Below are 13,646 nucleotides of genomic sequence, written 5' to 3' on the forward strand. Positions count from 1 at the left end.
GACATCAAACTAAAGCAAGAGGAAAACAACTCACACAAAGTGCACCACCTCTGGATGGATGGACATTAGACTTTTATTGGCTGAAAAAAAGGTTGGTTGGTTGGTTTGTAACAGATCAACGAGGCCTGCGTCCAGTGTACGGTAGAAAAAAATGAATAATTGTGGACAGTTAATTGTGATGGTTTCTTCAGGATGAAATTGGCAGAGTGAAATGCATGCTTCCACTATCCCCAACTAACCCAGCACTGGAAGCAAAATGTTTGAGAATATTGCCTGATGGAATCATGCGAGCGTTCTCCTCACAGACTCCTCGCTGTCATTTGTCTCAATCTTCTCTGCCGCGAGTCCTTCCTGTGACCTCGGTGAAACTCACATTTTTGTGTGCGGAGAACTCAAAGTTGGATTCGCCTTCCCTCAAAACCATTATCATCCCGCCAGTCCAGTTTATTTTCTCAGGTGAACAGACACTGGCTCCTTCAGATGCTCTTTATTAGGCTCCGGGAATCAGCTGCACTTTCATCTGGAGTAAGAGTGTGTGTTTATGTGTTTAAGGTTTAACTCCGGCCGGGAGGAGATTATGAGATTCTCACCCGAAATAGTTCACATGGTTGTATGAATTCTTGGGAAATAATGTGTTATGTGGCCCAGAGAAACAGTGATTGTGTGTGAAACAGCTTGAAGCAATTTGTTGACTTGGGCCAAATAATAATCCACTATTGTGATTGAAAGGTTGAAATTGGATGGATGGATGGATGGATGGAGTTTCTAAGTAGCACGGTACTCATAACCATGTTGTTGTTCTTGTTCCAAAATGGTGTGCATTTCACCTTCGTGTCAGTTGTTCATGGAGAACCACACCGGCTGAAGAGCGGTAAAAGGCCAACCCTCAGAGGATTCCACCACTGTGTTTCTTGGGAGCAGTAAAAACACTATTGGTAGGAGGAAGAAGAAAACAACAAAATACTGATTTTAGTTTTACTTAACATGTGGCTCACATCAAAAGAAAACACATGCTGAATGTGAGAATGCACATTATTTGGGCAACGGAGAGAAAGAAAATCTTCCATGAGGGTTGTTGACAGAGGCAGAGGCAGATAGGTAGGTGGTGTTTACGGTGGGTACGAGACCTTCACAGAAGGCATTTTCAAATGAAAGCGTCTACACTGGGCTCGTGTCATTACAAAAGCATGTGTTTCCACAAATACATGCAAGAAAGAGACAGCGTTTATATCACAAAGCATTACATTTGGCTGATAAGACATATTTTGTGTGAAATAAAAGGCTGAAGCAGAATGCAAAGAAGTTCAACAATCAGTCGTCCCGGTCGAGTGGTGGTGGCTTAATAATAAATAAACAAAAGTTTTAAAGTGCACATTCCACAGCCCACGGTGACAGCGATCCCTACACACACACACACACACACACACACGAATACGACGTATTTACAGAGACAAACACTGTGGGGTGAAGAGTGAAGAGGCGTACGGCAGAATCACTGCAACCCCTGAGGAGCTAAATCCCTTGGATGAAATGAGTTTGGAGAAACAGGAGCCGCAGCGGTTATTCGTCTGCCAGGGGGCGACTCTGGGCAGGACAAGTGACGGTTCGAGTCCGTCGCTACAGCGCTGCCTTCGCTCCTTCATCAATACTTGTGTTCAATTGCATCAACAAGCAAAGGCATTCTTGAGGTGAACTGGTCGGGTGCTCGCGGAACAGGTAGAGAGTCACTTGTATTCACGGCTCACTATGACACAACAAGGGCTGGTCACGGGTCATGGGACTGAAAAGCCAACTTCTTTTCAAGGATGGTGTTGGTCCCAGAGGCTGGAGCCAAGAAGGTGAAGGTGCAGGCCGGAACACAACTCGCTGGACACGGGAGGTGCATTATTTGAGATTTGCTTCGCCCTGCTGGGTGCTTTGGGGATGACATGCTGCAACTCAGCTGTCTGCAGTGGGGACGCAGGATGACCTCCGGGAGCGGCACATCGTTTTCTGGGGCCAAACAGAAGGGAGAACTTCATCAGACAAGTACAAATCATCAGTAAGAACACAATCGCACTGAATGTGAAATGTAGTTTCAGCTTGCAAGCTTCTCATAAAGGCCCCAACCATGAAGAATGCCAAGCATATATTTCTTCCTGAATATAGTCCTTATTGTCCATGTGCTTTCTCTCTCTGCAGCAGCTTCAGAGAAAGAGAGCATCTTCAAACTGCTGGAAATATCAAACGTGCTATGCACCCCACGCTGTTTTGTCTGCTAATGAAACAAAAAGCGCATCACTCTTTCAGAACAGGAGCTTGCATGGTTGCACTTGACCATATTACACATTACAAGAACTTTCATAGGCAGTTTCATCGTACCAGCTGAGGCTAGTCCTGCTCTCCCAGGGAGCACAGACGCTGCCACCACCTCAGCAGCAGTGTGGTCTCAGGTGGTCATGTGTCACGGGTACAAACCTTGGTATGAAGTCTGTGGTGAAGAGTGGGATCAGACAGCCAGGGATGCCTCAAAGCCTCAGAAGCGCCGATCCTCCAACTGAAGACATGAAGGTTACCAGGCTACTCTGTGACATCTATTCAGTTAGTTCTTACTTCCTGTTGACAAGCAGAAGTCTGGAGATGAAATCTTTGGCCTCTTCGGATGTATCCATAAACTCCGGCTCATTGAAGTTCCACTGACAGGCCAGGATGTTGTTGAGAGTCTGGTTGTCATCGTCGCCCAGGAAAGGACTGAGGCCGCTCAGGCTGATGGAGGTGGAGCGTCATTAGAAGTCGTCTGGCTACATTTGTGTTCACATGTTTACTAACAGCATGTAGGTGATGACACCCAGGCTCCACATGTCCGTGTTGAAGGACACAAAGTCATAGTTGATCACCTCAGGGGCGAGAAACTCCGGGGTGCCAAAGTTCACTCGCAGCTTCTCCCTGGGTTTGTATCTGTGAGAGAAGACGCTGGCAACATTTAAACATGCGCAGAAATGCTCCCGCTGCTTAGAATAGACGTGTGCACTCACATTCTGGCCAGACCAAAATCAATGATTTTGATTTTATTGGTGACTCTGCTGACACACAGAATGTTCTCCGGCTGAAATGCAGATGAGATGCAAATGAGAGAGACATCATTTAAAGGTGTGGCCCACACGGCCCCGGAGCACATCGCAGGTCCAGTGGAGACCTCTAACATAGAATGTGAAACTCTGCTTTACGTGAGCATCAAGTGACCACGGGAGGGACACCACTGTTGCACGAGAGATAGAGAATATGACCATCAGATTATGAGGCAAAATATGAATGGATTTTCCGTGCGGAAGAGTAGACATCGCCTCATCATCTGAATAAACGATGGCAATGCATGATGGATGAAGTGGCTGAATGAGAGGTCTGCCAGGTCCAGTCCACTCTGACAGTGAGGACTCCATTGTCTGTCACACGCTTCTGAAAAGAATGAGGAGCAGCAGGGACTGCCAGTGGTCTGGCTACCTTGAGGTCCAGGTGGAGGATGTACATCTTATGCATGTGCTGCAGACCCTCGCAGATCTGCCGTATGAAGACCACGGCGTCCAGCTCCATCAGGGTGTAGTTCTCATCGATGATGCGGTCAAACAGCTCCCCTCCTCCAACGCTGCAGCCAAAGTGAGGGACATATGTTCAAGTCAAGCACATCAAACTAAAATGAAGAGTGTAAAAAAGAAAAAAAAATAAGGAGCATACTACTCAAGTACAAGGATGATGTCATTTCTTGACTCATAAGCTGCATAGAGCTGGATCAGGTTGGCGTGGTCCAGATTATTCATGACTTGGATCTCATTCTTCACCACCTCCTACCAAAAACACAGGCGTAGACAGAGAGTGAGACAGCCAAACATGGGCTCAGAGACGATGAACGGTGTCAGCTGTTCTGTGCTATGAGACAACGTATCTTCTCTCTGGGTCAAATGTTTCTCGCTGTGGTGCGACTTATTCCCCACAGCTTCTGTTCCAGATGTCCTTGTGTTGCTGGCTCGAAAGTGGGGCCCCTGCTTTTTCTGCACAGCAGTCCAGAAAACCCAATTATTACATGGAAGAGAAACTGGACTTTCTCTTCGTCACAACGCTGATAGCGCGGGTGGGTGATATGTGGCGACACAAGCTTCAGTTACGGACTGGGAGTAAAGAAACAGCACCTCAGACATGATGGATACGTGTGTAGCACTGCATTGTAGCGTGAGCTGTCTTTCTTGCAACACACAGAAGGCAGTGTGTCCTGTGAATATTTCATGCAGAAAGGAAGCTCTCCCACTATGATGGAACCATCGCTCCGTGCCACTGAAGTCAGACCAGTTGGTCGTACCGAGGCCAGTACCTCAGCCTGTCGGCTCCGTTGCCTCAGTCAGGCGACTGTCCGCACGGCAGCGTGCTCATTGACTCTAGTGAAATAAGAAGACTGACAATGGTTGCATGAGTGAAGAGCCGTACCTTCTCCTTCTGACCTCTGGCTTTGATGACCTTTGCTGCCAAAGTCAGGCCTGAGGAGTTTTCAACACACTTGTGCACTTGACCAAAACGACCCCTTTAACAGAGAATAGACATTGTTTGCCAGCAAGTAGTTTATGAACAAGCTTCATAACGGCTTCTTGTAAATCTCAAATGAACAAGCAAAACGTTTCATTCGATCTAACCTGCGACCGAGTGAGGCTAAGCAGGATGTGGGACAAGAGTGGAGCAGCAGGGACGGGAATGTAGCAAAGGCGCCCGGCGCTCACGCAGAGGAAAACAAACAGAACGCACAGAACATTGCTCCTACGCAGCTCGCTGAGTTTCAGATTTGTAATGTAGCTTAAGTTGAGCTGGTTCAAACAAAGAAATGATGATAAAGGCAAAACTGAAACCGTGCTTGTGCCAGCGTAACAGAAGAGCTAGTGAACAGTGACACATTCAAGCGTCCTGTACCTGATGGGTTGAGCATCTGGCGTCAAGCAGGGTTCTTCTGCTTTGAGTTCATGGGTCAGAGCTCAACGGTGACCTTCAAACTACTTCATGAGCGCATTAGATAACGTCGGGACAACAGCGTCAGGACGTTTCCCTGGCCTGCCTGCCATTCCTCTATTATTCCATTAAATGTGAGCTGCTCCGTCTCTCCTTTGAAGACATGGATTAACACTCAGTGATTAGCTACCAGCTGGCAGTGGGGATAGGATTTCACATACCACCCAGTCCAGGAGTAAAAATAACTTCTTTGACTCGGAAGATATGAGGCAGGCGGAGTGTGGCGGGGCGCGCAGGGGTTACACACTCAGTCCTCTCTCTCTCTCTCTCCCATCTTTGATCTGTGAGCGATCAACTGCTCGCGTATGTGTCAGATGGGTTGGCGCCAGAGGCAGCACTCACCCGCCCAGGACCTCCTGCCAGTTGATGGTGTAGAAGTTGCTGATTTGGTTGGGCTTGGCCGACACGATGCGGTGGTTGAAAGGAGCCGTTGGAGGAGGAGTGGTGTCTAAAAGAGGATGGGAGACATAATCTGCAGCTTTAATCAGTGATGTGAGAACATACAAGCTTCACTTCTAAACTGCTGCACTGGGTCTTTGGAGGAGAACGTGGCGGTCATAATTGGGTTTCACTTAGGCCTACCAATATGCCTCGATAGGCACAGGCTCCAGGGACGACTGCCGAGTCGCCGCTTCACCGATTGTCTTCCACTTTCCAATTCATCCAGGCTCCTCTCTCTGCTCTCCTCATCAAGAACGTTCGGAGCCAATAAATGTCTGTCGAGTTCTCGTCCGACCGAGAGCAGAGATTGTGGTGATGCTCAATGTTGGAAACACTCACCGATAAAATAGCGCTCGGCGTCATCATCTTCAAGCGTCTCCGACTTGTCAAACTCCTGTCTTCGCCGCTCCACCTTCTGTTTGAGGTCAAACTCCAGTTCCACTCCGTCGGCCCGGAAGACAGCCCAGCCTTCAGACTCCAGCTTCTCTTCATCCTCATCCTCCCTCTTCTCCACCTCTTCTGCCTTAATGTTATAGTGTTCCTCCGTCACAAAAGACTCGACCTCGGACACCTGCTCAGCTTGGACTGGGGAAGAGTCACTTTCGTCTTGAGCGCTGTGGTGAAAATGATCACAATTCATTGTCGTGGATTTTTGTGGAGAAGTCCACATTTGTGTTTGAGCTCTGCTATTATTCAACATTCACATCATCATGTGGACCAAGTAAGCGAGAGCACAGGCAAACCACGAGGCTCTACCTTGAGACGGTGTCTCCTCTCTGGTCCTCAGGAGCAGCAGGCGACTCTGAGCTTCTGCTTTGGCCTTCGGCTGTGGAGGCATCATCTTGAATTTCCAGCTTCACCTGCGCTTCCTTTGTGACTTCCTGTGTCACAGCTTCAGCTTCTTTCACTACGTCCTCATCAGCGTCCTCCTCCACAAGTTCATCCTCTGCGTCCTTGGAAGCGCTGGAATCCTGCTTGTGCTCGTCCAAATCAGGACCAGGTTGTTCTTCTTCTTGTCCCTCTGACGACACTCCGGCCTCCAGGTCCAGACTTGCAGGTCTAAACTGTTGACTTGACTTCTCTGTGTTCTCCTGGTTCAGTTTGTGCACCTCCTCCAGAAGCAGTGCTTGTTTCTTTGAGGAGGCTAGCTCTACAAACAAATAAGACAAACGCAAAGCTTCAACTTCAAAAGAATGGATGACAAGCTTGTTTTTCATCACACGCACACACACTCTCACCACCTTGGTGGGGTCCGCTCATTGCCAACACCCTTTCCCCAGCCTCTCACCCTTAACCCTCCAAAACAAATGGCTAAAACTAACCAGGACTAACCCAGCCAAACCCAAACCTAATCATACTGACCCTGTTGTTTGGAGGTCGCCATCCTCAAATTGCGGCTTCACCTTGTGGCAAAAGAACCACACAAAGGCATAAGGGCAGCACATTTTCCCCAGAATTGGTCCTGACACCCACCCACCCACACACACAGTAGTATTTCTGTCCTGGGGGGGCATTGTGTGGTTTCTCGCTGTCATAATGCTTCGCCCAGCCTCCCGGCTTCAACTAAACATCCCAAACACATGACATGCACCTTAGAGCGAGAGAGAACGCCACCTGGTGGCAAACAGAAATCTGTGTTCTTCTTACCTGAAGGGATCGGAGTTTTGGACTTCTGAGCGCTGTGAAACTTTGGGCTCAAATTGGCGTTTCCTGTTTCATCTTTGTTTTTGTGGTCTCTCATCTGAGAGGAGAATTTGAAAGCAGATTACAAAACGGTTGCACAAAACAAAATACTTTCACCAGCACATGGATGGATATGGACTCTAATCCACTCAAGTCTGCAAAGGCATCAGTGCATATATGACCAAACACGAGCATATATGACACATGTACGAAGTGAACCTACAAAGTTTCCACATTTGCGAGAAGCGAGGAAATGCTTTGGTCCACGGAACTTTATCTTGTGAGAGCGCTGTGGAGTAGTGGGCTCACATACTGGCGTTAGCTGCTGATTCCCTTTACCGGCTTTGTTAGAGGTAGTTTTCTAGTAGAAGACAAGATGGTAGGGTTTAGTCAGGTTATATGGATACAAATACACAACAGGTAAGGCACACACATAGATGACGTGAAATCCTCGGAAATGAAATCCTTTCATGTGATGCAGTCAGAAATAAATCAAAATGAGAAAATGATGTCAATACATGACGCACAATGATTGGAAGACAGAAGTGACCACGTGAGAAATCAGTCACAAGAGTCAATCCATGCACCCAAAGTACAGAAATCAAACTGACATTCAAGGGTTGAAAGGTGTGAGAAATATTGGAGAAGCAGGTCTGTGCAGATATCACTTGATTTGGACTTCTACTCCCACGCTTCCATAAGATACTACAGAGATGACATGTCGGTAAAAAATCATTTTAAAAAAGTGCAGCGAGCGTGACAAATAACACGACAAAGAGTCACTTAAAAGCACACATTTCAAAAACCAAAACAAAAGAGAGAGGCCGTAAATAATTCAATGGACTGACTGATGACTGATGGCCCCTTTGATACTTGGCAAACAATGTGTTTGTCTCATGAGGTGATCTTCCACAGGATCGCAACATGAATAAAGGGCATGATAAGAAGAGCATTTTTACTGCACTAACCACACGCCCCCGACAGCTCCCGCCGGAGGGATGGACGGCGTCAGGGTGGTGAATTCATAAGCTCTCATGGAGCAGAAAATATTACACTGCAGGCTCTTGTTCACATTCACATGAGGGAACTAAATAAACCGAGAGGATGGAAAACCTCCCAGGTATCTCACATTTGTTCTGCATTTGCGAGGTGAGCAGCAGCAGCTCCGATTTTTCGAGTGCAGTGTTTCCGCAGCAACAGTGCTGTTTGCTGTGGCCGCGTGGTTGGGTGAGAACAGAGCGGGGATGCCAAGGTAACAGGAATTTCTGCCATCTACTTAGATGAATAACCGAATTCCCTGTCATGCGAGCCGCACGCAAGCCGTAAAATCAGTGGCTTGGGATTAGCTCACTTGATATAACCTTCAGCTGTCCAACTGCCAAACATTTCAATTCACATCGAAAGCAATCTGGAGTGAAAGAGCTGAGGTCAGCGGGATTTTTCCTTCTCGGTCGTGACGCAGAGGAGGAGATCAGACCCTGACGTCCGCACTTGCATAAGTGACAGCAGTGTTCTGGTAACACGCCGTAAAGGTGTCAGGCTGGTGTGCTGGCATCTTCTCCCTTATTCCATGACCTTGGTATCAGCACACACTGTGTTCCAGTTGGAAGGCTTCATACCATGTTTGGAACATTTGCTGTTGACTTCTTCCTCTTGATTTCAATATCCAAAATGGCCATGCTGGATATCTGCAACTAAATTGTGACCTGACGTCTTCACCACACCATCATGTGGAATTTCTGCAAGGCTCTGGCGGCAGAATCTCGCTTCCTACGTGCTTCGACGTGGCCACACAAGCTTGTAATGGGAAGGCTCCATGTCCATGATGCAGTAAAAGCCCCAGCCATGCATGTCGACCTTTGACCACCTGCCTGTGGCTGGCAGTCTTCTCTCTTGTTTTGTCTCAGGAATGAGTGCCAGTGTCCATGAAGGTCAGTTTTTGAGCGTTCAACGAAAGAGAATTTCATATAGATCACCTTCACTCGATTTTGTATTTAACAATTTCTGGCAGCTCAAAAACTTGTGTGCTGTTGGATTTCCCATTATTTGCAGCTGACTTTCTGGGGCATCTTGTGGTACAGACAGCAGCTTTGACTTCACCAGCAATTGACTAGCATTCCAACGAACAGTGTTATGAGCCACGGCATTCGTGTAGTTTAACTGTACTACTCGACGTAAACCTTTCACGCTACTTCTTGTGTTTGATTGAACCAAACAAATTGGTTCACGTTCACCTTTACCGATCCCTGAGGACATTTTGGGAGAGGCGGGATTGAGGCTGGACAAAAGCCAAGTCTATTGAATGAGCCGAGCCGAGCCGGTTCACGTAACTTCTGAAGTCTTTGAGGGAAACATGTTTTCCCAAAGCTGCACTCACAGCCACAGAGAACGTAGAAAACCTGACTCATCACAAACCGCTGACATCCGACTCCTGTTGGGAGCCAAAAGGGTTAAAGCCGATTTAGACCACAAGTATTGCACCCCCGATCCAAAAACAGCGTTTCTAAAGCAGGCCACTCACATTTCACCCCTGGCCTCACACACTCTCGTGCCCCCCCCCCGGGGTCCCACCCAGTGCTTCACGCCAAGGAGGCAAGGTTTCAGTTGAGTTTGTCTTTTGGTGAGCCACGGCTCTATGTAACGCTGTGTTATTAGCGCTGTGTTGACCAGCAGCGGCCGGGCGCAACAAACCCATTTCCCAGAAATTTGACACGTAAGCCAAGACACGTATGCAGGCAAGGGAAGTGCCCGAGTGGCCAGCACAGGCGCTCCCATCTCGTTCACATGATCTGCCAAGAATAACAAGACGCCTGTGAGATACAGGACATTAAAGCCAGCACGGTGGGTAAATAGCATGTTTGCTGACTTGGACTGAGCAGCATGTCCAGTGTGGTGAAAGACCTGTGGTAGCACGCAAGTGTTTGAAAGATGTCGTAGACAGTGCTCGGCTCCTTGATCTCACCTTCTCAAGCTGCTTGGTGACTGTTTCCCCGGATGCGCGCCTCTTTATTGCTTGTTTTCCTTTACTGTCTTTGGGTTTGGAGGACTTCCTGGATGCAGGGCCTTTGAACATGAGCTCCATCACCCGAGAACTCTTGACGGTCTCCCCGATGAAGCTGATGACCTGCTGCATGCTGAGGACCAGCTTCTCCATCCCCTCCAGCTTCTCCGCTTGCATCTCCGAGCGCTGGTTCACCGCAGACATGACGTTGCTCATTTCCTGACAAATCTTCTTCACTTCCTTCCCCACGACCTGGGTCTGGCTCACCATGCGTGGTGGAAGATGGATCTCCTCATGGTCGACTTTGAGATTCTCCATATCGTTCTCTATGTCGTCGATATCTTGGGACATGCCATCCAGTCGAGTGAGGACCTTTTCCTGGATGTGGATGAGCTTGTCCATCTTACTGCTGAGAGACTCGATGCGGTTGTGGATGAGGTCAAAGCCTGCACTGCCTCCATCCTTTTGGTCGACTCCGGCAGTCATGATCAGAGAAGTCATGGCTTGAAAAAAGTCACCTCAACACACGAGCTTGCGACGAAAAGGGCAGCGTCCGTGAAACAGACGAGCAGTGAGCAACAGCAGCCAGCTCTACCCTTCAGTGTTGCTGCAGACAGAAACTAGTGGAAGATCAAAACACTCCAAAAGGATGCTAGAGAGCAAGACTGTCCATACGATGAGAAATCCAACAAACCCTTGAGCAAAAAGTCATAGTTTCCCTGGCTGGTCTCTGCCTCCTTCCTCTCTACAAATGGTGTTAAGAATGGAGCCGGCCAGTGTCCCTAAATGTAAATGGACCGCCGACGTCAGCAAGGGTCAAGTGTTTGAGGGTGGGGGCTTGGCGCTGCTGAAGCTATGAGACATTTGAGAGCCCACCGCCCTCCCCCGCCCGCCTGGTGTCAAAATGGTGACTGGACTCGGCTCCAGCTTGTAAGATGATAATGGCAGTTGTCATTTATTTGTACAGGATTATATCTCACATCCAAAAACTTGGACCTAAAAATGCCTTACACGAGAGCTGAATCGGACAGCATATTCGTCAGCAACAAAGCAACGTCCATCACCAAGTCCAATCCTGTGGCCCCTACGACTGTCGCCCCTCAGTGTCAACTGTAACGCACATAACGAAAACAAGGCAATTCAACCGCAGATTGTCTTCTGCCTTGAAAAAAGGGCCTGTGACCCATTTGGGGTCGACACATTCATTCACCATTTCACTCGTGCATTTGCTTTGTTGTTTCTTTGTTTTTTGAGTCCTGAAGCAGCTCACCACCATTTTCACCAAATTTAGCAAAGAAAGGTCGTCCATCAGTGGTGCTACTACTATAGTAGCCAGCTGGTAGGGATGAGGCTCGGCTCACTTGTCCGGCGTTGTGGTGCTGCTGCATGGCATTGCTCCTCTCCCTATGGGAGGCCCAGTTGCACTTCTCACGGCTGCCTCACTATTTCATCAATGCCGCTCTTCAGACATGTGCTTCACCGTCTTCACACATCGGTTCTTTGAATGGATCAAAGGCACTGACGCCACTTGTCAGACTAGATTGCTTGTCCTGACATGATCCCGCTCCATCTGAGCATCACTCAGTCACTGGGTCACAGCAACATAGTGATGCTGGTCCGTCTCAAACCATCGCTCACACTATGTTGATCAATACATTCGAGCTCACCAGCCAAGAGCCGATTGATTCCACCGAGTACTCCTCACGTCACTTGAATTGATTTGGCTGAAGTCCAATCCAACATGGTTGATAGAAATCTCGATAGCTCCCCGGGTTCTGTGACCGTCCCTCGCTGTGTCATCGCTGACACCAATATGTGGGCCAACGAAAGCAGACATCCCAATGTAACCTGGTGAGGTGAGGTGAGCTCTCGGCCTGACACAGAAGCAAGGTGCGAGTGTGGTGACACCTAAATAAGGAGGACTGGTGAAAATAACATCCCAGTGTATCCATCCCAAGAGGTTGTTTGAGAGGACCAGAGATGAAAACCTCTCTCTCTGTCAAGCTAAAGCCAGAGATAGAATGTGGAGTGTCTGAAGGACCCCATACATGAGTGATATCTGGGAGCTGTTGGATCAAATCAACCATGTATTCTTTGCTGTTGACACAAATCATATCAACAGTGGAGAGGATCTACAAACATTGATAAGAAGAATGAAAACAAAATGGCTTGAAAGAAATGGACTCCTGCAGTGTTAAAAAAAAAAATCATGTGGTTTTCAAATCTAAATGTGGACAGTCACTTGGCCTTGAAAGAGATTTAATGGAGAATCTCAGGTGAAATGTATGACACTGACAAAGGAAATAAAAACCTACCAGGGCTTTCAGGGAAATGGATCTGAACCAAACTGAAACATAATCATGATAAACTGCTTTTGCTGGGGTTTTAACTCTCTAAACCTTGTGAGGACAGGTCAAAATGTCCTCACAAGAAGGAAGCTGGTCAAGACTTGGTGCTGGCAAACACAGCAACCCTAAACAACCACTTGGACTGGGGAGGATTTCTCCACGTGCTGCAATGTCTGCTCCAGTTCCACCAAATCAGCTTTGGGCCTTAACAAAGATAAAGCTGAGTTGTGGTGGATCTCATCTTAAGCTGCTATGATATATTTTTTTTATGACAGCAGCAGAATGCAAACTGAGCCAGCGTGGGCCTCGCCAAACTGTCTCCCTCCTGCAGCTCACGCCAAAACATGGACGGGTGGCTGCAGTGACGGATGAGAACCTGGCTCACGTCCTGGAGACGAGTGAAGTGGTGGAAAGACCTGTTTACCTGTCAACTCACAGTGCAACACAAGTGTGGGGTGTGCAGGGGGGCATTTTTGAAACGTTTATTTTGTACAGGCAAGCTCCGAGGACGGAAACAGACGGAGCAGAAGCCGACTCATCAATCACAGCGAGGGACAGGAGCGCTCCCACCTGTCAACCTGACAGGTGACAACCTCGTGGCTCGTGTTGTGTCAGCCTGTTACACTTGGCTGCACGGAAGACAAGCAGTGTTTGCATTTTACCACAGCACTTTCATGGCCTCCAGTCTATCTGACTTTACTCACTGGATCGAAACAGACTGTGCACCATTGGAGCCCATGACACAAAGCTGATATCCTCTTTATATAACGTACACGCCAGATAAAGCAAGAGCATCACGGCCGCCTCTCGACGTGCCCCTCTCCCAAGTATGTGTCCAGACGGGCCGGGCACTTGGAAGATAACAGAGCGTGACAAATATGTCGTGACGGCCAAATGATGAAGATGTTGGGCAACAATGTTGACAGCAGGAATGTTGAAAAACCCTGTCTTGTATAGCAAGCACCGGGCGGCTCTCTGCCGACAGTGTCAAGCAATTATAAAGTAAAGTGATATAGGACGAAGGATTATGCTTCTGGAAATAGAAAGCCTCTAACCTTTACGTCTGCCTCTGAAATGCCCTGAACATTAAACTAGACTGCACCACTAGTTTCATGGATGATATGCATAATGTCAAGATGCTTCTGGCT

General features: G+C 48.1%; 1 protein-coding gene across 2 annotated transcripts; it reads right to left on the reverse strand.

Moving 5' to 3' along the window:
- Positions 1-1,033: 1,033 nt before the first annotated feature.
- On the reverse strand, positions 1,034-10,834 carry mylk4a (myosin light chain kinase family, member 4a). Of its 2 annotated transcripts, XM_053883320.1 has the most exons (13): positions 10,112-10,834; positions 7,114-7,207; positions 6,223-6,616; positions 5,806-6,080; positions 5,368-5,473; positions 4,456-4,549; positions 3,712-3,821; positions 3,481-3,622; positions 3,015-3,085; positions 2,809-2,937; positions 2,593-2,745; positions 2,458-2,536; positions 1,034-1,992 (listed from the first exon to the last, which is right to left on the reverse strand). In XM_053883320.1, exons 1-13 carry the CDS (start codon positions 10,649-10,651, stop codon positions 1,939-1,941), a joined length of 2,241 nt encoding a protein of 746 aa, XP_053739295.1. In that variant the 5' UTR covers positions 10,652-10,834; the 3' UTR covers positions 1,034-1,938. The 2 variants fall into 2 exon arrangements, 1 of the variants encoding a protein (XP_053739295.1); XR_008416402.1 differs by lacking the exon at positions 1,034-1,992 and having other exon boundaries at positions 2,877-2,937.
- Positions 10,835-13,646: the final 2,812 nt, after the last annotated feature.

The sequence above is a fragment of the Synchiropus splendidus genome, chromosome 13 (assembly GCF_027744825.2).
Source record: "Synchiropus splendidus isolate RoL2022-P1 chromosome 13, RoL_Sspl_1.0, whole genome shotgun sequence".
Taxonomy (NCBI): domain Eukaryota; kingdom Metazoa; phylum Chordata; class Actinopteri; order Syngnathiformes; family Callionymidae; genus Synchiropus; species Synchiropus splendidus.

Excerpts from the sequence above, each read along its gene's own strand:
- mylk4a (XM_053883320.1), bottom strand. The coding sequence starts at position 10,651 with ATGACTTCTCTGATCATGACTGCCGGAGTCGACCAAAAGGATGGAGGC. Across the intron at positions 6,081-6,222 it reads AGAGGAGACACCGTCTCAAG|CGCTCAAGACGAAAGTGACT; the intron begins GTAGAGCCTCGT and ends TTTTCACCACAG. Across the intron at positions 3,086-3,480 it reads TCCTCCACCTGGACCTCAAG|CCGGAGAACATTCTGTGTGT; the intron begins GTAGCCAGACCA and ends TCTGCATTTCAG.